At 47.0% G+C, this 26654-nt stretch overlaps 1 protein-coding gene across 3 annotated transcripts in view; it reads right to left on the reverse strand.

Annotated features, from left to right (window-relative positions):
* Nucleotides 1–24848, reverse strand: part of TMEM132A (transmembrane protein 132A) — a 69537-nt gene extending 44689 nt beyond the window's left edge. The window contains exon 1 of one of the 3 annotated variants that reach the window (XM_033920568.1): nucleotides 24602–24848. In XM_033920568.1, the coding sequence (XP_033776459.1) occupies nucleotides 24602–24716 (115 nt within the window). In that variant the 5' untranslated portion in view covers nucleotides 24717–24848. Of the gene's footprint in view, nucleotides 1–7734; nucleotides 8100–9046; nucleotides 9620–24601 lie in introns of those variants that run through there. The other 2 variants (XM_033920570.1, XM_033920571.1) reach the window with 2 other exon arrangements.
* Between the last annotated feature and the right edge of the window lie 1806 nt (nucleotides 24849–26654).

The raw sequence follows: 26654 nt of genomic DNA on the forward strand, positions 1-26654 counted from the left end.
AACCAGGTCTGCAGAAGGACTCTGTTGAGGGGGAGCCTAGGCACCTCTCTAGGAGGAGTGGGAAGGTCCTGTTCCTCCAAAAATTCTTTGGAGTATTGAGAACCGACCATCAAGTCTAACCCCAGGGCTCGGGCCATGTCCTGAACAAAGGAGGAAAATGAGGACGGCCTGGCCGGGGGAGACGGGGTTCTCGACCGCCCCACCGAGGAGAGGGGAGAGGCCTCATGGGAATAATGAGGATCCCTAACTGACCCCGAGTCCCAGGATCCCCTCCCCAAGGCCCTCGAGGGGGAAGGAGAAATTCTCCGCCTCGCAGAACCCTTGGGTGAGGACCCCGGGGTCCGGGGGGCACTCTCCCACTTCCTCGGCGAGGCGGCACGGGAAGACTTCCCATGAGGTGATCGGAGGAGCCTCGGATTGTCGAGGCGCAACTCCGACACCTGCAGCGCCTCGCCCCCGAGCGGCGAGGAACGATCGTGCCGAGGCGAGCCTCGCGGCCGCTTAGACTTCCTCGATCGGCGCCTCGTCCGAGGTCGCGTCGAGGGCGAGGCGTCCCGGGAAGACCCCGAGGAAGAGGAGGAAAGACGGCGCACTCTGCGCAACTTTTCCTTGGGCCTCACACTCCGCTCAGGCGGCCCCCCCGAGGTCGAGGTCATGGGCGGGGCCGAGACCGAGGTTAAGGGGGCGACAGTACCCGAGACCGAGGTCACCGAGGCCGGGGCTCCCGAGGTCGAGGGAGCCGAGGCTGGAGCCTCCGAGACCGAAGGCGCCCCGGCCGAGGTCGAGGCCGCCGGAACCGCAGCCTGCTGCAACACTTCCAGGGCCCCCGTCAGCTCCGATGAAATCAGGGCACGAAGGAGTTCCTGGAAGGCCGGAATCCCCACGAAGGTGGGGAGTTCCGAGTCCGGAGCACACTCCCTGGAGGGCGACCTCGGTCTCGAGTATTCCCTCGGGGTGTGCGAAGTCGAGGTCCGAGGCGGGGCCGGGGTCGACCCACCCGCCTTAGCCTGAGTCGAAGATGGCTTCTTTGCTGAAGGGGATGGAACAGAGGACTTACCCGAAGCCGGCTTCCCTGTAGACGCCTTCGAAGACGAGGGCCGAGGCGAAGCCGAGGCCCCCGAGGATGCCGAGGCCGAGGTCAAGGCCGGGGCCGAGGCCGAGGCCGACGTCGAGGCCTTAGGCGGCGTGTCGACGGCGAACAATTCCGCCATTCTGGCCGTACGGCGAGGGAGGGCTCTGTTTTAGAAAGTAGCACAGCGATCACACGACGCTGTCGGATGATCCGGCCCAAGACAGACAATGCACCACCGGTGAGGGTCAGTGATGGAAAGTAACCTCTCACACCGGCTGCACTTTTTAAATCCCGTAACAGGACGGGACATCAACGAAGAAGAAGGCCGGGAACGACCGACGTCCCGCGGCCACGGCTTCCGGGAGCCCCCGGAGCCCAACGAAAAATAAAATATTTTTTTTTTTTTTTTTTTGAAAAGAAAAGAAACGAAAAGACAAGAAAGCAGCACCGCGAACTTATTCAAATAAAAGAACAACGAAACGCGGCAGCTAGAAGGCAATACACTGGAGCTCAGATCCACAGGGCTTTCTGGCTCCGCGGAAAAAATTGAACTGAGGACCACGAGGTGGGATGCGCCCTCTAGTGGGCGAGAAGGCATGCACATGCGTGGTGCAGTGTGCAAACTTGAAACTTCTAGCAAGTTTGCTTGAAAAGCTGTCCGCGCTGGGGCTCCGTAGATGACGTCACCCACATGTGAGAATATCATGCCTGCTTGTCCTGGGATAACCTTCCATGTCAGCACGCTGAAATGAGGAATGGTAGTGGACGGAATCCAAGCCTGCAGCCTCTGATCTAGCTCCGCAGCTTTGCTGTCACCCAGTGAGTGCAGAAAGGGTTATTTATCTCCATCTAAACCGGTTCCTGTCACTGGGATGGAGGCAACCATGCACTAAACTGACCACCCTAAAGTGCAAGGGCAATGAATGTTTTTCCCTTGATAAGAGGGGTTCTTGCCAGACTCTTGACAGCACAAGGGACAGAGAACCCCCTCCCTCTTCAGTGCTTCCTTATCAGTCCCACTGCATTCCCCCCCCTTGGGACTCCCCAGATTGAAGAGCAGGTGGTCCGAGATTCCCTTCATTGCCTCTCTCCTTCTTTGCAGCTGCTAGGGGGTGGAACAGGTAGGCGATTTCTGTCCGGGTGGGTAGAAAGAGCCTGAGGGGACTGACTTGCCTGACATCCCCCCTCCTCATTACAAGTATCTGCCATGGTAATTACAATTCCCTGTCCATCAATTCCCCTTTTATCAAGCTGACAGGCGTTCAGTCCACAAGAGAGACAGGCGAGACCCAGAGATCAAATTCCTACTGCCTGTGGATAATATGAACAATTTATCTCCTACCTCCCGCCCCACAAAATCTTAAACCTGCTACAGACTGCCTGCACATGATGGACCCTACAGGTGAATCTAGAAAAAAATATATTAAGATTTTCTAGGGGGGGGGGGGGGAAGAGTCAAAAATTTTCAATACAAATGTGCATGCTGATTCACTAAGCTCTTTCCCAGAGACACACAATGGGGGGAAAAAAAGATTCCAATTCAGATAACTTTATTGACATGACAATTTTACAAGGCCTAGTAATTCAGGGCCCTAAGAGTAACTAGAAGATTTAAAGTGGCTATAAAAACAATAAAGAGAGAGCTCTAAAGGCCTTATGTGCAATAAAGAAAGCTCTGATACTCACTCCCTACGATTAAAGCTGTTGTTGACAGCATCATTTGTCCAATCCTTTTAAATGGGATAGATGCCGGGTCCATTATTAACACAGCAGCTATAGAGAAACACTGCAACTCCAGTTCCACAAACTGCCTTTCCACAAAACCATCCCTAACAATGAACTCCCTTATTACATAGTTAATAACAGGAATATTCAAATTCTGGCGTCTCTGCTGTCATTCCCCCCCACTTGAACGCTGTGTTTTGACGCACCTTCTTGTCCAGATTGCCCGTCTTGACTAGATTGTAAGCTCTTTGGAGCAGGGACTGTCTCTTCTATGTTTTGATGTACAGCGCTGCGAATGTCTAGAAGCGCTATAGAAATGATATGTCATAGTACTGAGTCATGTGAAGTTAACACAAAAGCCTGTAATCACACTCAGTATCTAATTGCTTATTAAAGGTTTTCTTTAATACTAGTCTTTAAGCCTGTTACATTAACGGGTGCTAGAATAGATGTGTGTGTCTGTCTTTCTTTCTCTCTCTCTCCTCGGCTGTCCACCACCACCCCTTGCCTGCTCCCCCTGTCCAGCAGTATCCCTTCTTCTTTTCTTTTACACTCCCCCCCCCCCCCGTCCAGCAGCACCTCTTCCCTGCTCTCCCTGTCCAGCAGTAGGCCTTCTCCCTTCCTTTTACCCCCCTGTCCAGCAGCACTTCTTACCTGATCCCCCTGTCCAGCAGTAGGCCTTCTCCTTTCCCTGCTCCCCTTGTCCAGCATCCGCTAGCCTGGGCAGCCTCAGGGCTTTTGCTAGGCCGGCCCACTTCGCATTATCCCCCCTGTCCAGCAGCACCAGTCATACCTGATCCCCCTGTCCAGCAGTAGCCCTTCTCCTTTCCTTTTACCCGCCCCCCCTGTCCGGCAGCACCTCTTCCCTGCTCTCCCTTCCTTTTACCCCCCTGTCCAGCAGCACCTCTTACCTGATCCCCCTGTCCAGCAGTAGGCCTTCTCCTTTCCCTGCTCCCCTTGTCCTGCATCCGCTAGCCAGGGCTTTTGCTAGGCCGGCCCACCTCGCATTATCAAAGTGGGCCGGCCTAGCAAATGCCCCGCGGCTGCTACGTTTGCTGGTCGGAGGGGGGGGGGGGATGAGAAAGACTAATCCATCCAGTCTCCTACTTATTCCTGTCCACACCAGAGGCATAGCAAGCCCTCCAATTTGGGGGGGGCAACACTTTCCTCCTCTCCCCTCGGTGTGTATTAAAACATACCTATGCTGATAGGGGTGCCAAAGTCCCGCCAGCCAAAGAAAGCAGTGCCCGAGCCGCTCCCTACCTCCTTGCGCTGCTTCTGTAATGCGGACGTCGGAGGCGAACTGAGCATCTGCGAGAAGTCACGGCGTCGGTGGCAGGAGTCTCGCCATGGACATCTGCATTACAGAAGCAGTACAAGGAGGAGGGGAAAACATATATGAATTTCATCTGGTACCATGCAAAACACAAAGCTATCAGAGATGCACATGTCCCAAGACTAAAAGAGAAAATCAAAACCTTCTCACAAAAAATGTGTTTATTCTGCTGCCCCTCAATATCTCTCCTCGCTTCTCTCTCCGTTCCTCGGTTAAGTCACTCTTAGCGTTACCCTTCTCCTCCACTGCCAATTCCAGACTTCGTTAATGGTTAAGATGCCCACAGGAATATAATGGGCGTCTTAGCATTTAGCAAAATCGGTTAGCGCACTTTAAAAAAAGGGCCCCTAGGAGCAGATCCCAGGAATTGTCCCCTTTACTCGTCTTCCTTTGCTTTCTCATTTACTGTTATTACAATGACATACTGTCGGGCTAACTCATGGCTAGTTACGCATCCACAAGCGGCCAGAAAATGCACAATTGGCTTATCTGTACAATTTTAAAAAGTTATACGGACAGGACCAGGCCATTTAAATCACTAAAGGCTCAATACCATCTGTATAATTCTGTGTGGTTTTAGGGGCGGAACAAGAATGGCCCTTACAAATTATCTAGATAACAGTAATACTCAGCCACTAAATATATACTGTATTTTTCGGTGTGGCCAGCAGTCAGTAGATGCATTTAGCGCTGCAATCCTTGTTTCATTTAATTAGAACAGATGCTGGGTGCTTTTTATAGCCATCCTCCAAAACAAGCTCCGAAACGGTACTCAAGCACAGGCTCACAATCTACCTAATGTACTCGCGGCCCGCCAGGTCCTATTTTGAGGCCCTCGGTATGTTTATCATAATCACAAAAGTAAAATAAAACAGTTTCGTGATCATATGTGTCTTTAGCTATAAATGACAATATTATTATTAAGACTTAGCCAAAAGGAACGATTTATAAACTATAAAGAGTTTTACCTCATGCAGAATTGTCATTTCTTTAATAAGACATTAACTATTTTTTTTTTCTGAGGCCCTCCAAGTACCTACAAAATCCCAAAATGTGGTCCTGCAAAGGGTTGGAGTTAAAGACCACTGGTCTACGCTTATCAAGTTTCCAAGTTTTATTGGGGCTTACTATTCCGCCCATAGTACAGAGACAGCTGGGACGTACAATCTAATTATATATGGAAAAGGAAATACTTACCCTCTGCCACCACTTTCCTGGAAGCTCTTGTACCAAGAACCATAACCTTTTTCCAGATATAAATTTTCCTCCTGTTTGAAAACTATGGTAACTGTTTATGTTTAAAGCAAAATGCATATGGCAACATCATTTAGGTAAGGTGGCTGGCATGAGTGTAGGCTTTACTGCAAATTTATTCAGGATAATACATCCCAAATTTTATCAGTTGTTCAAGACCTGACCAATTTCTGCAGAAAGCAAGCTGGGTATACATTTTCCCCTCCCTATTCGCAGTTTCGATTATCCGCGGTTTTTTCCCCTAGGCCCCCCCCTGATAAAAAACGACCCCAAGACTTGGAGGGAGGCAATCAGAGGTGGCGGGGAGCGGGGGGCGATCAGAGGCGGAGGGAGGCGATCAGAGGCGTCGGGGGAGCGATCGGAGGTGGCATGGGGGCGATCGGAGCATGGACCTTACCTGGTGGTCTAGTGGTGACGCGGGGCAGGAGCGATCTTCCTACACTCCTGCCCCGTGCAGTGAGTTCCCGTGATCTCACGAGACTACAACAGGGAGTTCCTGTTGTAGTCTCGTGAGACCACAGGAACTCAGCAGCACGGCTCTGTAGGAAGACCACTCCTGCCCCATGTCACCGCTAGACCACCAGGTAAGGTCCAGGGGTGAGTCAGAGCCGGCCAAAAGTTATTCACGATTTTTCCGTATTCACGGGCCGGCTCTGCCCCTAACCCCTGCGAATAGGGAGGGAGAAGTGTAGTTTGTTTTTTTTGAAACAGTATATATAGTTCCACATCTTATACATATACAGCAGTGGTCTCAAACTTGCGGCCCGCCAGGCATTATTTTGAGGCCCTCGGTATGTTTATCATAATCACAAAAGTAAAATAAAACAGTTTCTTGATCATATGTCTCTTTAGCTATAAATTACAATATTATTATTAAGACTTAGCCAAAAGGAAAGATTTATAAACTATAAAGAGTTTTACCTCATGCAAAACTGTCATTTTTTTAATAAGACATTAACTATTTTTTTCTGAGGCCCTCCAAGGACCTACAAATCCAAAATGTGGCCCTGCAAAGGGTTGGAGTTGGAGACCACTGGCCTATAGGAAGAGGAGATGCAAATGTTAAGAGCCTTAGCCAATAGGGAGAGGAGGAGATAGTGGATGCTGTGGATTGGCCATTTGGCCTTTATCTGCCATCATGTTTGTATGTTTCCATAACCATAAAGTTCTATGACATCACAATGCAGGTGTAAAGAGCCTTAGCCTATAGCAGTGGTCTCAAACTCGCGGCCCTCCAGATACTATTTTGAGGCCCTCGGTCTGTTTATCATAATCACAAAAGTAAAATAAAACAGTTTCTTGATCATACGTCTCTTTAGCTATAAATTACAATATTATTATTAAGACTTAGCCAAAAGGAAAGATTTATAAACTATAAAGAGCTTTATCTCATGCAAAATTGTCATTTCTTTAATAAGACATTAACTATTTTTTCGGAGGCCCTCCAAGTACCGACAAATCCAAAGTGTGGCCCTGCAAAGAGTTTGAGTTGGAGACCACTGATATACAGTATATACTTGAGAGACAGACAGACAGACAGATATACTGTATATGGTGTCTGGAAAAAAAACCAGGACCTCCCCACCCACATTTTCCCAAATAACCCACAATTGTCCTAGAAACTTCTGCCTGAAATTTGAGACATTTCCGAGTACTGTATTTTTCAACAGAATGGAGCGCCAGTGCATCGAGCTCGCTTAATTAGTGAAGCCCCAGAATCCATTGAGCCAGCAGCTCAGTGACGTCGAAGACTCTGTGAATGTTTGTCAGGGTTGAAGGAGGACACTGAACAGAAACTATGAATTAAAATCCATTATACTAAGATCGCACTAAGGGCTCCTTTTATCAAGCAACGGTCGAGTGCTTGACCACAGGCCAGCAAGGTAAATACTCCCAACACTCATAGGAATTGAATAAGCATCGGAGCTCTGCCACTGCTTGATAAAAAGGAGCCCTACATGTTTAAACAAGTGCAAAGTATTTTGGAAACTATGTAAGGGGTTCTGTCAGGGCAGGCTTAAGGGACTGCGGTGCCCTGAGCCAACTTTTGCATCGGTGCATTCCCCCCACCCCCACCCCATGAAATCTGGTATCTCTCCCTCCATTCTCTCCTCCCTGTCCCGCCCCACCAATGCTGCACCAGGAGAAGCACTAGATCAGAGCACTGGTGATAAAGAACACCAAATTTTGGCACCCGTTATCACCAGTGCCCTGTGCTTCGCCTGGTCCATAGGTTAAACCAGGCCTAAATTCTGTTTTTAATTGGACAGTGTGTATATGTACATTCATATATATATATATATGGTAACAGAGTAGATAACGGCAGATAAAAACAAAACTGACCCACCTAGGTTGCTCTGATGCACCAGAACAGGAGGCCTCCATGGGTCTGGATTCAGATTCCTGTCCTCTGTGCCATTCAGCAAGGTGGCCGGGCTTTTGACTCCGAGTCCCTGGCAAATCTCTTATCAATGCAAGGAACTAAAAATCTAACTCTTAACCTCATAGCTGCAGCATTTTCTTACCAAATGAAAGACCCTTGATTAGCAACCGAAACCGAATCTGAGACTGAAAGATGCAGCTTGGTTTCAGACGAAGACAAAGCCAAAGCCAAAACCAAAACTGGCTGTTAGGGCCCAGCCCAGCCTGGCCCCCACACAGAATAAGCTCTCACTTCCTCCCTCTCCCGTACTGCACACAAAATGAGACCCTCCCTCTCTTTCCTCTCAAAACATAATGAGCCTCCTCCCAGACCCACCTGTAGGCTCTCACTTGAGCCAACTGTCAATCCGTTGGTGATCTAGTGGTTAGTCAGGGCAGGAGCAATCCCCAATCACGCCTCCCCATGTCCTTTTTGCTGCCAAAATGGCTGCCACAATCTCAGTAGCAGTACTGTGAGACTGCCATTGGATATCGCAGCAGCCATTTTGGAGACTAGAGCTGGCACAGTCAGGTGCAATCACCAGTCACTCCTGCTCAAGTTGGTTCCAATCTCAAAATGGCTGCCACGACCTCCAATGGCAGTCTCTCATAACTGCAGCAGCCATTTTGGCAGCGGAGAGGGCATGCTCCATCTAGCTAGTAGACCATCAAGGATGGATGGTAGGATGGAATGCCTCAGGGGGTGGTCAAGGAGGGCTACTGTTTGGGGGAGGGGGGTGTGTGTGAATGAGTGCTAGTAAATCCAGCATAAACTTTTGATTCCAGCCAGCAATGCCGTCAGCATTTTCAACCAAAACTGAAACAAAGCCAAGCATGCATTGCGGCCCTGTTTTGGCACCAAAGCTGAACCTGAAATTCAGTCAGCCTATAGCCTCTAACCCTGATGTACTGGGAGTGGAAACCAATCACAGGGCCGGGAAAGCTGCTGGACCGCTTCAGGTGAATGTCAAAACTGTACAGCGCTGCATAAGCTTTTCAGAGCTATATTAAAGTGATAAATAGTAGTAACACTGGAACAGAAAACTAGTCTATTGCCACATCCTACAGAGAGAAGAAGAATGCAGGGACTAGGCGGAGCCCCAGAAGATCAGCCAAGGTGAAGCTTCCAATTTCAAACATTCCTCAGGGGAAAGCAGGCTTTACACTAGCCTGGTATTTAAGAAGAGAGAATTAGAGATGAAAATATAAGAGACTGCATCTGTAACTCTATAACTTGCCTGCGCCTGCCTGACAGATACAGTTCATGTAAATGGCTGCTCTGAAGCGTTGTCCCAGTCACTTGATCTCCAAATCTGAGTGAAAACCCTTCATGGTTTGGAACTCATTCCCTCGAGTGAACTGCTCTGTCGACTAGTACTTTAGGCCCCAGCAGCCCACGCGCCATATTTAAACTGAGCTGGCTTAGCTACAGCCTCCCCCCTCCCCCGCTCCTATGAAGCTCACACTCCGTTTAAGCGCAAGTGGAGACCCGGTCCGAAGGGCGTGCACTTAAGCGGAGTCGACGGTATATTCCCCCTAATACTTGGCTCAAGATTTATTACATATGTTGATGTTGATTTCTAGAGCTATCATTAAGATGTATTCTTTTATTGTTAAGCCCAGTTATTAGTAAGTAGATCTCATTACATAAGATGGGACGTATGCTAAAACAGAACGAGTCAACATGTCTTAACGGTAGCTCTCATAGATAGCATCCCTCCTCTGTCTTAAATATCCTAAAATAAACCTGCCCTGATGTGCTCACCGGGCAAGATAGGGTTACATACAGTATATTTATATCTATATCTATACATAAAAAATGTACACGTCTATACATACATAATGAGTTGGTAAATCACGCATGACCTAGAGCTGCCTTTGAAAGCACTAAAACACAGTAAATTACATTTTAAGTTCTGTTATAAATCTTTCAGTGCTGCCTTCTCAATCTCTCCCCCTTCCACACCCCCTCCCTTCCTTCCGCCAGCTTCATTCTGCATTGATCTACTTGAATGACCTAACTAGCCTCCCAGGGCTACTGTGAAGGCCTCAGGACATCAGCCAGCAAGTACTCCAGTGCATGCTTCTCGAAGTAAAAGCACTATATCAAAAACCTGGAGGGAATACACCCTCAAACCAATACCAAGCTGAGGGGACCAGGGTCACCCCATATATCAGTGCTATTGTGATACAAAACAAGGGACTATCCCAGCCGTTAAGGCCTACTGTGAAGGCCTCAGGACATCAGCCAGCAAGTACTCCAGTGCATGCTTCTCGAAGTAAAAGCACTATATCAAAAACCTGGAGGGAATACACCCTCAAACCAATACCAAGCTGAGGGGACCAGGGTCACCCCAAATATCAGTGCTATTGTGATACAAAACAAGGGACTATCCCAGCCGTTAAGGCCTACCAAGGGAGATTCGAGTTATCAAAATATGGGGTCCTCCATGTCAGAAGGAAATAAACGCCTTGTCTTAGCCTAAATTAACAGAAGCCAAGAATAAACTATATTGCCAAGGATTAGTTATTTCTACAAACTCAGTCAGCACATCCATAACATTTATGGGTGTTCGGTCAATCGCACTGGCCGACGCCCTCCTTATGTCCAATTAGTCCCTACAGCATCTGAGCATACAAGGGAACAGAGGGCAGACCGTTACCTTAGAGGTCATTGGGGAACTTTTGCCCAGCATTTTGTTAAATAATTTAAAACACTCGCTTTGAACCGAAAGGTAATGGCGGAATAGAAATCTGTAATGTAATGTAATGTAATGTTTATTAGGAAACATTTAGAAATGCAAAATTGGACAGGTGCCTTATATTACCTGTATTTAAAAGTACACTTCTCCCTCCGTATTTGCTGTGATAGGGGATTAACAGAATCGCAAATACTGAAAAACCGCGAATAACTTTTAAAAATGTTATTTGTTGTTTTCTATTACAAACCATCGTGAATAGGGTGAAACCACGAATAACATGGTGGGAGACCTGGCCAGTTTCTGAGAGAGGCAAAACACGGTGAACAAAGTGCTGGGAATCAATGATTTTCTCTGTAAACGCTTTGAATTAGCGATTTCTCTGAAATTTGGGGGGGGGGGGGGGGGGGAGGAACCAGCAAGCTAAAAAACGTGAATAATCGAAACTGCGAATGCGGAGGGAGAAGTGTATCTCTTATTACATAAAACTAGAACTTTGTACATCGTCACCGGCCAGAATGCTTATGTAATACAAGATACTGTCCCACTGAATATGTTAATGTCTTCTTATCAGTCTCGTGCCACAAAGACTGCAGGGAGGAGCTCTGGTTCATTATTAAGCTCCACCCATGTGGACTGAGACTAAAAAAAAGAACACATCCTATGGTTTGCGAATACTGAGAAGCTGAATCCACCCATCATAGGACTAACATTTAACTGTTGCAATCAGCCAGCACCCGGAAACTAGCCAAAACGGAATATATGGTTTCAGCACCAACCCAAAAGTATTACGTCAAGTTAGCAGTGATTTTTCAGACCCACTAAACAGATAGCTAAGCCTTTCTGTTGTACAGTACAAGTCCAAAAATCTGGACTGCTTGGGGACTGGATCAGTCCAGATTTTCCAGATTCTCAAGCAGTACTTTTAAAATTCAAATTTAAGGAATATAGAAGAGCTGAACAAGCCAGTTTTGCTGACGAGGTGGGGCATTTTCAATATGACGTCCACATCCGAGTTTGGACGTTTTACAGAACACGCACAGATAGTTTTCAGTTTCGCCCAAACTGCATCCACAGATAGTGTTGAAGTGGTCAGATGGCCCGTTCAGTAACATTCTCTGGTCAGCGCTCTTATCCGGTTAACAGCACCTGCCAGCCGGATACGTGCCTTTGGGCACTGGCATCAGCATCTTCAAAGCAGCATTTTAGAAACATTTCCTAAACATGCATTTCCATTAATTAAAGCCACATTGGGATTCATCAAGCTGTTGCCACTGATGCAGGCTAGCTGTGGGTCAAAACACATGCCAACAGGAGCTTGTGATCCTGGTGGCCTTAAAGGGTTTTGCACAGGATTTAAGGACCTGGAGAGAGAGGCAAGTTCCTCTTCAAAGTCTTTTTGGTTCAAAAAAAGCCACGAGAAATTATTCTGGTACTCTAATACGTAACAATCATACAACCAGCTGCATGTTCTAGGCCAGGGAATTCCAGTCCTTGAGAGCCACAGGCAGGTCAGGTTTTCAAAATATCCACAATAAATATGCATGAGATGGATTTGCATCTCAAGGAGGCAGTGCATGCAAATCCATCTCATACATATTCATGGTGGAGTTCCTGAAAACCTGACCCGCCGGTGGCTCTTGAGGACCGGAATTGCCTACCCCTGTTCTCGGCAAACAACACTCTGGAAGGAAAAAAGTCAATCGGAGAGAGAAAGAGATAATGGCTACTGCGGATGGGCAGACTAGATGGGCCATTTGGCCTTTATCTGCCATCATGTTTCTATGTTTAAAGAAAATGGTATGTAAAAAAAAGTGCCATGAGACTTTTACCTAATTTTCAAATGTTATGCATAAAGTGCCATCTTTGCTTTACAATTTTTCCTTTTGATAATTTTGTCCTTGCAGAACATGGGAGGCTCAAAATTTACCCCAATTACCTGGCTTGGCTGAACACTGTAACTTTCCTTCAGTGGTTATATCTAGAACTAGTGTTTTAGCCCGTTACATTAGTTACAGCGGTGGTTCCCAAACCTGTCCTGGGGGACCCCCAGCCAGTCGGGTTTTCAAGATATCCCTAATGAATATGCATGAGAGAGATTTGAATACCTGTCACTTCCATTATATGCAAATCTCTCTCATGCATATTCATTAGGGATATCTTGAAAACCTGACTGGCTGGGGGTCCCCCAGGACAGGTTTGGGAACCACTGAGTTACAGTAACGGGTGCTAGAATAGCCCCTGACCCTGACTCTGATCCCACCCATGCCCCGCCTCTATCATGGCCGGACCCTGCCTCCCACTGATCCCAGTCCCATCACCTCACCTTTCACCATTTCCTTTGTACCCTTTTGGCCCTCCTGACAGGGTCTTTACTTACCTGAGGCGGCAGCAGCAGTCCTGACGTACCAACCTTTCCTACCTCAGTGCCCCAAAGCAGCAGTGGTCCTACCATTTCCATCTCTCCCTTTCCCCCTTTCCCACCCTCTACCATCTCTCTCTGACCCTTTTTCACCTCTTTTGCTATCTTTCCCTTTCCTGTCCTTCCTCAAGACCATCTCTCTCTCCTGCCCCCTCCACACTCCCTGAAGTCTATCTCTCCCTATCCCCTACCATCTCTCCCGGTCCCCCTAGTAGCCCCTCTGTCCTTCTCGTCCATCTGTCTCTGTCTCTCTCTCCTCACCTCCTGCCCCTGCCAACTTAACCAGCTTCAAACCACCAGACAACTCTCCTTATACAGCTGTCTTCTCACAAAAAGCACCTCAAACTGTCAAACCGGCAGTTTAGGACTTTTAGAAGAACTGCCGACTTCTTCACTTAGAAATCCAACCTGGTGCAGAGCCGCCGACAGCCGCCACGGCCGACATCCGCCATGGGGGATTCTAGCGCATGCGCACTCCTACCTGCGGTGCCCTACAGCGCACGGAAAACGGGAGCACGCAGGTGGGAGTGCGCATGCGCGGCTTAGGGTTTTATTATATTAGACAGACTAACCATGGGGGGGGGGATGTGCTGAGGGGGGTAGAGAGGAAAGCGTGAACACAGAATTGTATTTTCAAGTATGTATGTGTATTTTTACCCTCATTTCTCTGTCTGCTGTAAAAGGAGAGATAAAGTCCACAGCTAATTTTCCATTTGAAAGTTAAGTGCAAGGTTTCTAGTCAGAAAGGTATCTATGGAATTTTTTTCCCAGCTGGGCAACTGAAAATTGCTTCCACTGTAATTTTTTCTACATTCCCCCCCCCCCCCCCCAAGCTTTATTTATGTTGTTTATTTTACAAATTTTTATAGACCGCCTGTCCCTAGGAGGGCCATACAATTTACCGCGTGAAATACACAAAAACACATTACTTAATCTGGTTCTGAATTTTCAAGACACTGGAAAAAGGTGTTTCAGAGGGTTTTACATAATGTCCGGCAGTAATAAATCTGCCCAGGAGGGCTCTCCAGAGCTCTGATGGACAGGTATTCCCATCAAGGACTTTGAAATATGAACCAGGTTTGGGTTCCTCCTGAATCCTCCTGAATCTATCGGATTTACGATCTTCGCCTATGCAGATGACATTCAACTCCTTCATCCAATCGACACTTCTAATACTTCTGACATAAAAGATATTAACAATAAACTGGATTCCATAAACGACTGGCTCTACTCTAACAAACTTTCCCTTAATGTTAACAAATCCCGTGGACTCTTATTCTCAACCAAAAATACTGAATCCTTACCGGAAAAAATAGCTATTAAATCAGTTCCTATCCAAATGGAAACAAAAATAAAACTTTTAGGGGTAATTATAGATAAAGATTTATCATTCCACGATCACATCAGCTCTATAATAAAAACTTGTTTCTATAAACTCCGTATTATTCGTTCATTGACTTCAATCTTACAGACCGAATCAATTGCAATCCTGGTTCATTCTTTGATCATCTCTCACCTAGACTATTGTAATTCCCTTTTTAACGGTCTCCCACAAAAAGAAATCCGACGTCTTCAATTGATTCAAAATACAGCAATAAAACTCATTTACAAACTAGGGAAATATGATCATGTCACTCCAATTCTGAAAGATGCCCACTGGCTTCCTGTGGCCCACCGAATTACATATAAAATTATTCTCTTGACCTTTAAAATAAAATCCTCTCATTTGCCTTCATTTCTACATAAACTTCTCATCCCCCAATGTTCATCTCGTACTCTGAGATCCACAAATCAAAATCTTCTTCCGATTCCCTCTATTAAAAATTTTTATTACACACGGAAAATAAATTTCTCTGTCACTGCTCCAACACTATGGAATTCTTTACCACAACCTCTTCGTGACGAACAACAACTGGATAAATTTAAGATAGGCCTAAAGACTTTTCTATTCCGTGATGCATTTATTTCAGTTTAGTATCTATTTCTCAGTTATTTTTAATTATTTAACTTCAAAAAATTAGTTCAAAGACTTTTCCCCACCCAAATGTTTTTTTCCCATCCCCTCTTTCTCCCTTTTCTCTCAACATTGTAACTTTACCCTACCATCAACCTCTTCCCTCACAATCAAGTTTGTCTAGTCTATGTTTTAATATACACTGTCTGTACCTCTAAATATTGAATATATTAACTCCTCTTCCTTTTTTATATTTTTATTGTAATGTACACCGGCCAGATATTTATTTGATGGTCGGTATATTAAAACCTAATAAACTTGAAACTTGAAACTTGAAGCATGGGAAGGTTAAGATCCATTTGTACACCAGCCTTCCGACCCATGAAGTGTTTGCCGTCTCTCTGAATCCTTCATCTCTCTTTGCCCGAGCTGCCGACGCCAGTTCCATACAGTACCTCCACAGATATCTCAAGCTAAAGCAGTCGCCGCAGTTTGTCCTTGAGCTCTGGAATGTGTCCTTGAGCTCTGGAATGCCCTATATTAATGTTCTTTTCACTACGATTAATGTTAACAGTGCCGTATTTTTAGCTTGCAGCGCTAGTTCTATTAAATCTGACTGCTTTATCACCGAACTAAGAACACGGAGGCCAATATCCAGCAGGGGACAGGCAGCTTAATGCCTGCTGCTGGCGCTGAAGTTTTCAAGTTTCAAGTTTTTATTGGTATTTAATGGATCGCTTATTTAATTTACTAAGCGATGTACAATTTAATAAATCAAAGCAGACAAACAGGGAGTGCTGACGAACAAAATAACCTCAAAAGTGATTGGGTAAAACTTACGTGAGTCGTGAGGAAAAGGGGGGGGAAAAGTTACAATTCTGTGATAGAGAAGAAGAAAAACAGTGATGGGAAGAACGAAAGGAAGGGTGAATTTGATTTAAAACTTGAGACGACATATTATTGGATGGAAGGTAAAAGATTGGATGCGTCTTTAAAAAGGTGAGTTTTTAAAATTTTTTTTAAACGATGATAAGTCTTTTTCTTCTCTGATATACTGAACCTGGAGATTCAGTGCTGCTCTGTATCCGGCAATCGGCATTGAATTTCCGGTTTCATTTTTGACCTCTGGAACTTAAGTGGTTAAGCCCATATTTAGCACTAACCGGTTAAATTCCTAGCAGCTGAAGACAGGACTGCTATTTATGGGGTCCTATTTAACCACTAAACCTAGCGTTGAATATCGGCACCAAGGCCCAGATTCTCTAATGCATGCCAATTTTTTTAGGTGCCAGCAGGCACCCTTCAAGCTCAGTACAAAAAATGACATTCAGACAGTGTTTTTAACCGAGTTTTAAGATGCCAGACACGTGCCTTTGTAGGTGTTTTAGCCATGCCCAGGAGTGGCGTTAGGTGGCCCAAAATGCCTACAGAAGTGCGATTCACATCAACGCTAGGCGCTGGAAATGTAGGCCCGGAAAACCCTGGCCTATATTTCCGGCACCTGCCTTTGCCAGAGGCCTGATTCTGTACCCAGAGACGTCATGTGAAGAGGGCCGCCAACAACGGCGCTGGTTACAGAATCTGGGCCCAACTGACTACATTGTGCAATATAGCCAGTTAGCAGCTATGCGCTAACTGTGAGTATTCAGCAGAAGTAACCAGCTATCTCCCACTGAATATTCGCAGTTAGCAGCCACTGCTGAACGTTTAAACAGCGGGGGGGGGGGGGGGGGGGGGGAGGGGGGGAGGGGGATAGTTTCCAACCTGCAAAATCTATGCACCAGCACTAGAATACCAGAAAGACTCAATAAGAGTTATTTTTAACAGCTCACCCAGGGGTGCACTAACCAATTTAGCACGCGCTAAATGCTAAGGCATCCATTATATTGTATGGATGACTTAGCATTTAGCGCGCGCTAAATCAATTAGCGCACCTTAAGAACATAAGCAATGCCTCCGCTCGGTCAGACCTGAGGTCCATCGCGCCCAGCAGTCTGCTCACGCGGCGGCCCAACAGGTCCAGGACCTGTGCAGTAATCCTCTATCTACACCCCTCTATCCCCTTTTCCAGCAGGAAATTGTCCAATCCTTTCTTGAACCCCAGTACCGTTCTCTGCCCTATTACGCTCTCTGGAAGCGCATTGGCTAAGGCTCTTAACATTTGCATCTCCTCTTCCTATAGGCTAAAGCTCTTTGCACCTGCATTGTGATGTCACAGAACTTTAGTAACATAGAAACATGATGGCAGATAAAGGCCAAATGGCCCATCCAGAGCATCCACTATCTCCTCCTCTCCCTATTGGCTAAGGCTCTTAACATTTGCATCTCCTCTTCCTATAGGCTAAAGCTCTTTGCACCTGCATTGTGATGTCACAGAACTTTAGTAACATAGAAACATGATGGCAGATAAAGGCCAAATGGCCCATCCAGAGCATCCACTATCTCCTCCTCTCCCATAAGAACATAAGCAATGCCTCTGCTGGGTCAGACCCGAGGTCCATTGCGCCCAGCAGCCCGCTCACGCGACGGCCCAACAGGTCCAGGACCTGTGCAGTAATCCTCTATCTACACCCCTCTATCCCCTTTTCCAGCAGGAAATTGTCCAATCCTTTCTTGAACCCTAATACCGTACTCTGTCCTATCACGCCCTCTGGAAGCGCATTCCAGGTGTCCACCACACGTTGAGTGAAGAAAAACTTCCTAGCATTCGTTTTGAACCTGTCCCCTTTCAACTTTTCCGAATGCCCTCTTGTTCTTATATTTTTTTTGAAAGTTTGAAGAACCTGTCCCTCTCTACTCTCTCTGTGCTCTTCATGATCTTGTAAGTCTCTATCATATCCCCTCTAAGTCTCTGCTTCTCAAGCGAAAAAAGACCCAGTTTCTCCAATCTTTCTCTATCTCTTTCTCTCTCTCTATTTCTGTGTTTGTCCCTTTCTCTCTCTTTCTTTCTTTCTCTCTCTCTCCCTTTCTCTTTCTTTTTCTGTCCCTCTCTACTCTCTCTGTGCTCTTCATGATCTTGTAAGTCTCTATCATATCCCCTCTAAGTCTCTGCTTCTCAAGCGAAAAAAGACCCAGTTTCTCCAATCTTTCTCTATCTCTTTCTCTCTCTCTATTTCTGTGTTTGTCCCTTTCTCTCTCTTTCTTTCTTTCTCTCTCTCTCCCTTTCTCTTTCTTTTTCTGTCCCTCTCTACTCTCTCTGTGCTCTTCATGATCTTGTAAGTCTCTATCATATCCCCTCTAAGTCTCTGCTTCTCAAGCGAAAAAAGACCCAGTTTCTCCAATCTTTCTCTATCTCTTTCTCTCTCTCTATTTCTGTGTTTGTCCCTTTCTCTCTCTTTCTTTCTTTCTCTCTCTCTCCCTTTCTCTTTCTTTTTCTGTCCCTCTCTACTCTATCTATGCCCTTCATGATCTTGTAAGTCTCTATCATATCCCCTCTGAGTCTCCTCTTCTACAGGGAAAAAAGACCCAGTTTCTCCAATCTTTCTCTATCTCTTTCTCTCTCTCTATTTCTGTGTTTGTCCCTTTCTCTCTCTTTCTTTCTTTCTCTCTCTCTCCCTTTCTCTTTCTTTTTCTGTCCCTCTCTACTCTATCTATGCCCTTCATGATCTTGTAAGTCTCTATCATATCCCCTCTGAGTCTCCTCTTCTCCAGGGAAAAAAGACCCAGTTTCTCCAATCTTTCTCTATCTCTTTCTCTCTCTCTATTTCTGTGTTTGTCCCTTTCTCTCTCTTTCTTTCTTTCTCTCTCTCTCCCTTTCTCTTTCTTTTTCTGTCCCTCTCTACTCTATCTATGCCCTTCATGATCTTGTAAGTCTCTATCATATCCCCTCTGAGTCTCCTCTTCTCCAGGGAAAAAAGACCCAGTTTCTCCAATCTTTCTCTATCTCTTTCTCTCTCTCTATTTCTGTGTTTGTCCCTTTCTCTCTCTTTCTTTCTTTCTCTCTCTCTCCCTTTCTCTTTCTTTTTCTGTCCCTCTCTACTCTATCTATGCCCTTCATGATATTGTAAGTTTCTATCATATCCCCTCTAAGTCTCCTCTTCTCCAGGGAAAAGAGTCCCAGTTTCTCCAATCTCTCAGCGTATGAAAGGTTTTCCATCCCTTTTATCAGACGTGTCGCTCTCCTCTGAACCCTCTCGAGTATTGCCATATCCTTCTTAAGGTACGGCGACCAATATTGGACGCAGTACTCCAGATGCGGACGCACCATCGCCCGATACAACGGCAGGATAACTTCTTTCGTTCTGGTTGTAATACCCTTCTTGATTATACCTAGCATTCTGTTCGCTCTCTTAGCGGCCGCTGCGCACTGTGCCGTCGGCTTCATTGTCATGTCCACCATTACCCCCTAACTTGTCAGGCAGGTACATGCATAATTTACAAGTTTTCTAAGAGAAGATATTTAAATATTTCCCCTTTGAAAATTACCCAACAGAATATATATACCCCCATCTATATAATAAAACCGTAGGCGGCGCATGCGCAGTCTTATCAGCGTGCTTCCATGATCCGTATGTCCGTGGCCGCCAAGACTGCAGCATGCCCCGCGCTTACTACGGCCCCACGCGCAGCTCAGTTTGGCACGGCGGTTTCCCCAGATAGGGGAAGCCGAAAAACTCAATCCCGCCTCATGGTCCTGCCGCCGCTCACGAATTCACCCCCCCCCCCCAATCCTCCTGCAACAGCCGCTACCGCTCCTGTTCAAAGCGGCTTGCTGAGGTTCGCGGCCGCTGTAACGAACCTCGCAGGCCGCTCTCCACATGGTAGCACGTTCCCTCTGACGCAATCGCGTCAGAGGGAACATGCTACCGAGTTGGAGAGCGGCCTGCGAGGTTCGTTACAGCGGCCGCGAACCTCAGCAGGCCGTTTTGAACAGGAGCGGTTGCGGGAGGAGGAGGGGGGGAGTTTTAACAGGAGGAGTCGCCGAAAAAAACCTTCAGCCGCAGCAGGCCAGCACACGGGAAGGGAAGGGGGAGGGGCCGAACGGAGCAGGGCAGCTCAAGGTAAGAAGGGAATGGGGGGTGGGGGAAAATGTTTCTACTACTCAGCAGGGACCTGGAGGGGAAGGGAAAACCGCTGCTGCTTCTGCAAAGGAAAGTGGTGGTAGGGGAGAGAAGGAAATGGGGGGTGGGTGGGGGAAAATGCTGCTACTACTTCTCAGAGATCTGGAGGGGAAGGGAAATATCACAGCTGCTTCTGCAAAATAAAGTGGGGGGGGGGAGAGAAGGGAATGGGGGGTGGGGGAAAATGCTGCTACTGCTTCAGCAAGGACCTGGAGGGAAAGAGAAATACCGCTGCTGCTTCTGCAAAGGAAAGTGGGGGGGGGGGAGAGAAGGGAATGGGGGGGTGGGGGGGGGGAAATGCTGCTACTACTTCACAGGGATCTGGAGGGGAAGGGAAATAGCACTGCTGCTTCTGCAAAGGAAAGTGGGGGGGGGGGGAGAGAAGGGAATGGGGGGTGGGGGGGGGGAAATGCTGCTACTACTTCACAGGGATCTGGAGGGGAAGGGAAATAGCACTGCTGCTTCTGCAAAGGAAAGTGGGGGGGGGGAGAGAAGGGAATGGGGGGTGGGTGGGGGGAAATGCTGCTACTACTTCTCAGAGATCTGGAGGGGAAGGGAAATATCACAGCTGCTTCTGCAAAATAAAGTGGGGGGGAGAGAAGGGAATGGGGGGTGGGGGAAAATGCTGCTACTGCTTCAGCAAGGACCTGGAGGGAAAGAGAAATACCGCTGCTGCTTCTGCAAAGGAAAGTGGGGGGGGAGAGAAGGGAATGGGGGGTGGGTGGGGGGAAATGCTGCTACTACTTCACAGGGATCTGGAGGGGAAGGGAAATAGCACTGCTGCTTCTGCAAAGGAAAGTGGGGGGGGGGGGGAGACACAGAAAGAAATACAGACAGACAAAGGAGGCTAGGGAGAGAGATAGACAGAAATAAAGACAGACAGGGGACCAGAGAGACACAGAAATAAAGACAGACAGGCAAAGGGTGCCAGGGAGAGAGAGAAAAAAATTGCAGGAGGGAGAAAGACAGAAAGAAAGGAAGAAAGAAACAGGAGCAGGGAGAGAGACATAAAGAAAGAAAGACAGACAGCCATATATTCTAGCACCCGTTAATGTAACGGGCTTAAACACTAGTTTATACATATTGTTTAACATATACAGAATTCCTAGTTCATTATACATGCATATGAGCACATTTTCCCACCTTTTACAAAAGCGTAGCGCGGTTTTTAGCGCCAGCCGTGACGGTAACTGCTCCGACACTCATAAAACCCCTAAGAGCGTAGGAGCTGTTACCTCTGCGGCTGGCGCTATAAACTGCACTACGCTTTTGTAAAAGGGGGAGGGGGGGTGTTTATAACAGAAGTCCAAACCCCCAACCCACCCCTGCTCCCAGGATATGTGTGCATGAACACGAAGCAATCATGCGCAAGGCCTTTTCTGCAAGGAAAATGCTGCTTTCTCTAGTGGAATGCTTCTACCGTTACCCCCCAATCCACCGTTTCATTTTTTTTTAAAGGCTACATATTTTTATTTGCTCTACTTTATGGTTGCGATTGAACAGTTAGGTCTGTCCTATCAATTTTTATGGCACTCATTCCTTATGGTTTATCGTTTTTGTAAATGGCTTTGACCTTCACTTAGGGCCTCTTTAAACGAGGCCAGGGTAGCGATTCTCCCACGGCAAATGCACCAGAACCCATAGGAACCGAATGGGCTTCGGTGCATGTGCCGCGGGGGGGGGGGGGGGAAATCGCTGCCGCAGCTTTAAGAAAGGAGCCTTTAGATAAGAGCGGTGTAGCAAATTCTGGGGGAGAGTGTGGCGCAGCGGTTAAAATGCCACAGCCTCCGCACCCTGCGGTTGTGGGTTCAAACCCACGCTGCTCCTTCTGACCCTGGGCAAGTCACTTAATCCCCCCATTGCCACAGGTATATTAGGTATATTGTGAGCCCTCCGGGACCGACAGGGAAAAATGCTTGAGTACCTGAATAAATTCATATAAACTGTTCTGAACTCCCCTGGGAGAATGGTGTAGAAAACTGAATGAATAAATATATAAATAAATATCTGTGGCACAGTCATGCTCCCTGTCCCCACTACACAAGTTACACTGTATATTAAGGACACAGTACCCATTCCCCTCTATTCTCAATGCAAGAATTATGTGTATAGGATAAAAAGGATCAGACCTCTCTCTGTCCCCATTACACAAGTTACACTGTGTATTAAGGACACAGTACCCACTCCCCTCTGTTCCCAATGCAAGAATTATGTGTATAGGATAAAAAGGATCAGACCTCTCTCTGTCCCCATTACACAAGTTACACTGTATATTAAGGACACAGTACCCATTTCCCTCTGTTCTCAATGCAAGAATTATGTGTATAGGATAAAAAGGATCAGACCTCTCTCTGTCCCCATTACACAAGTTACACTGTGTATTAAGGACACAGTACCCACTCCCCTCTGTTCCCAATGCAAGAATTATGTGTGTGACTGTGTTAAGGATAAAAAGGATCACACCTCTCCCTGTCCCCACTACACAAGTTACACTGTATATTAAGGACACAGTACCCACTCCCCTCTGTTCTCAATGCAAGAATTATGTGTGTGACTGTGTTAAGGATAAAAAAGATCACACCTCTCCCTGTCCCCACTACACAAGTTACACTGTATATTAAGGATACAGTACCTACTCCCCTCTGTTCTCAATGCAAGAATTATGTGTGTGACTGTGTTAAGGATAAAAAGGATCACACCTCTCCCTGTCCCCACTACACAAGTTACACTGTATATTAAGGACACAGTACCCATTCCCCTCTGTTCTCAATGCAAGAATTATGTGTATAGGATAAAAAGGATCAGACCTCTCTCTGTCCCCATTACACAAGTTACACTGTGTATTAAGGACACAGTACCCACTCCCCTCTGTTTCCAATGCAAGAATTATGTGTATAGGATAAAAAGGATCAGACCTCTCTCTGTCCCCATTACACAAGTTACACTGTATATTAAGGACACAGTACCCATTTCCCTCTGTTCTCAATGCAAGAATTATGTGTATAGGATAAAAAGGATCAGACCTCTCTCTGTCCCCATTACACAAGTTACACTGTGTATTAAGGACACAGTACCCACTCCCCTCTGTTCCCAATGCAAGAATTATGTGTGTGACTGTGTTAAGGATAAAAAGGATCACACCTCTCCCTGTCCCCACTACACAAGTTACACTGTATATTAAGGACACAGTACCCACTCCCCTCTGTTCTCAATGCAAGAATTATGTGTGTGACTGTGTTAAGGATAAAAAAGATCACACCTCTCCCTGTCCCCACTACACAAGTTACACTGTATATTAAGGATACAGTACCTACTCCCCTCTGTTCCCAATGCAAGAATTATGTGTGTGACTGTGTTAAGGATAAAAAGGATCACACCTCTCCCTGTCCCCACTACACAAGTTACACTGTATATTAAGGACACAGTACCCATTCCCCTCTGTTCTCAATGCAAGAATTATGTGTGTGACTGTGTTGAGGATAAAAAGGATCACACCTCTCCCTGTCCCCATTACACAAGTTACACTGTATATTAAGGATACAGTACCCACTCCCCTCTGTTCTCAATGCAAGAATTATGTGTGTGACTGTGTTAAGGATAAAAAGGATCACACCTCTCCCTGTCCCCACTACACAAGTTACACTGTATATTAAGGATACAGTACCCACTCCCCTCTGTTCTCAATGCAAGAATTATGTGTGTGACTGTGTTAAGGATAAAAAGGATCACACCTCTCCCTGTCCCCACTACACAAGTTACACTGTATATTAAGGACACAGTACCCATTTCCCTCTGTTCTCAATGCAAGAATTATGTGTATAGGATAAAAAGGATCAGACCTCTCTCTGTCCCCATTACACAAGTTACACTGTATATTAAGGATACAGTACCCACTCCCCTCTGTTCCCAATGCAAGAATTATGTGTGTGACTGTGTTAAGGATAAAAAGGATCACACCTCTCCCTGTCCCCACTACACAAGTTACACTGTATATTAAAGACACAGTACCCATTCCCCTCTGTTCTCAATGCAAGAATTATGTGTATAGGATAAAAAGGATCAGACCTCTCTCTGTCCCCATTACACAAGTTACACTGTATATTAAGGATACAGTACCCACTCCCTTCTGTTCTCAATGCAAGAATTATGTGTGTGACTGTGTTAAGGATAAAAAGGATCACACAGCTCTCCCTGTCCCCACTACACAAGTTACACTGTATATTGAGGACATAATGCCCACTCCCTGCTGTCTGACTTTATATGGAGCCCACTGCACTGGAGGTCCCTGCTAGATTCTGCTTTGAAAAGAAAACATCTGCTCCCTCCACCGTCTGCAACAGCTTACATGGAATAATTCTATGTCGGGAAGCCCTGGGGCTTCCTGGGAGACTTGTTCACAGCCTCCTGTAGCAATAGGTCAGCACTAGTGCCACCCAGGGCTGCCATAAAGCTTTGTCAGCGGCAGGGAGAGGGACCTGCAGGCTCCCTAGGGTTACAGGGGGGGGGGGCAGAGTTACAGGTGGGGGTGCATTTCAGCTGGGCATTTGTCAAACTGCGCCTGGGCAGAGGTGGGGGCAAGTGCGGACCCATCCGGCCGACGCGAACCCACAAAGAATGCAGAAAGCGATGCAACCCCCCCCCCCCCCCGGGGGCTTTACCTTGCAAAAGTTCCCGGGTGACGCCGAGCAGGAGGAGGACAAGGAGGCTTGGGAGCGAAGGAGACCCTGCGGAGCGGGGGCTCCTAGTCCTACGGGGTCCCATGCCCGGTCTCATCCCTCCGGTCTGCAATGAGCTCGCTCTGGACCGGCTTCTGGCCCAATTGCTGCTCCCGAAAGCCCCCCTCGGAGGAGTTTCGGCTCACATCGCCTCGGTGGCTCCAGGGCTCGGAAGACAATAAAGAGACAGAGAAAGGGGGAAGGGAAGCACATGGGGCTGGACCAGCCCTTCGTAAGAAACACTAGCCCCCCTCTCAGGGTCCTAGAGACCACCATTTTGTCCCTACCACAGCCAGGAGAGTAGCTGCTGCTTTTAGAACACTTTCTAACTTCTTGGGGGGGTGGGGGCAGACTGTGGTTTCAGTACCAGTGGCGGAGTGAGGGAGGGTTGGTGGGGACGCCGGCGCCCCCCCCCCCACCCCGCCTCTTCCCATTCCTCCCCTCCACACGCGCGCGCCCCCTTCCTCCGTACCATGGTGGTCAACGACATGCTCTTTGCGCCCCCATCAGCTCTCCCGCTGATGTCACTTCTGGATGCCCCGCATAGGAAGTGACATCATAGGGAGAACCGACGGGGTCGCGAGGAGCATTGTTTTCCGCTGCGAGCAACAACTTCAACTAGAAGGGGGGGAGGAATGGGGCACGCGTGGCAGGCGGGAGTGGGGAAGGAGCAGGGGGTGCACGCGGCAGGCGGGATCTGGGTAGTAGCGGGGGGGGCGGAGATGAGGGCAGGGGAGGGGCACATCTCACCCTCGCTACGCCACGGTTCAGTACCCTGAGGTTGTGAGGGGTCAAAGTAACCCACACCGCTCCTTATGACCCTAGGCAAGTCACCCAATCTCCCTCCCCATTGCCCCAGGTACATTAGATAGATTGTGAGGCCGCCAGGACAGACAGGGAGAAATGCTTGAGTACCTGCATAAATTCATGTAAAACTGTTCGGAGTTCCCCTGGGAGAACAATATAGAAAATTGAATAAAGAAACAGTGTGAAAAGTTTCAGCCTCTGATAACCAGAGCTGGCATTGTGACATCATAATGCCTCATTCCACCAATAAGAGCCAACCTCATCAGTGATGTCATAATGATTTGATTGTCCTTTACTTGGCTCACTTGATTATGATTTCTAGAGTGGCGCAGTGGTTAAAGCTACAGCCTCAGCACCCTGGGGTTGTGGGTTCAAACCCATGCTGCTTCTTGTGACCCTGGGCAAGTCACTTAATCCCCCCATTGCCCCAGGTACATTAGCTAGATTGTGAGCCCACCAGGACAGACAGGGAAAAATGTTTGTGTACCTGAATAAATTCATATAAACCATTCTGAGCTCCCCTGAGAGAACAGTGTAACATAGTAGATGACGGCAGATAAAGACCTGAATGGTCCATCCAGTCTGCCCAACCTGATTCAATTTAAGCTCTACCCGGTACTGTGTTTGGGTTCCAACTGCCGAACTCTCCGTTTAAATCTACTCCAAAATTTGAATAAAGAAATAGTGTGAAAAGTTTCAGCCTCTGATAACCAGAGCTGGTATTGTGACATCATAATGCCTCATTCCACCAAAGCCTAAGAGCCAGCCTCATCAGTGATGTCACAATAGCTTGATTGTCCTTTACTTGGCTCACTTTCACTTCATTTTGATTTCTAGAGTAGCACCTTGGTTAAAGTTACAGCCTCAGCACCCCAAGTCACTTAATTCCCCCATTTAGATAAGGGAAAATGCTTGAGTACCTGCATAAATTCATGTAAACCATTCTGAGCTCCCCTGGAAGAACGGTATAGAAAATTGAATAAAGAAATAGTGTGAAAAGTTTCAGGCTTTGATAACCAGAGCTGGCATTGTGACGTCATAATGCCTCATTCCACCAATGTCTAAGAGTCAACCACCCCAAAATCAGATTTCTCACCTGGTACACTCAGGGTATATATCTGGGTATTGTATTTGCTTTGCAAATTAAAAGGGCAACATTTTATGATACGAGGGTCATTTCATAAATAAT

The sequence above is a fragment of the Geotrypetes seraphini genome, chromosome 14 (genome assembly GCF_902459505.1).
Source record: "Geotrypetes seraphini chromosome 14, aGeoSer1.1, whole genome shotgun sequence".
NCBI lineage: Eukaryota > Metazoa > Chordata > Amphibia > Gymnophiona > Dermophiidae > Geotrypetes > Geotrypetes seraphini.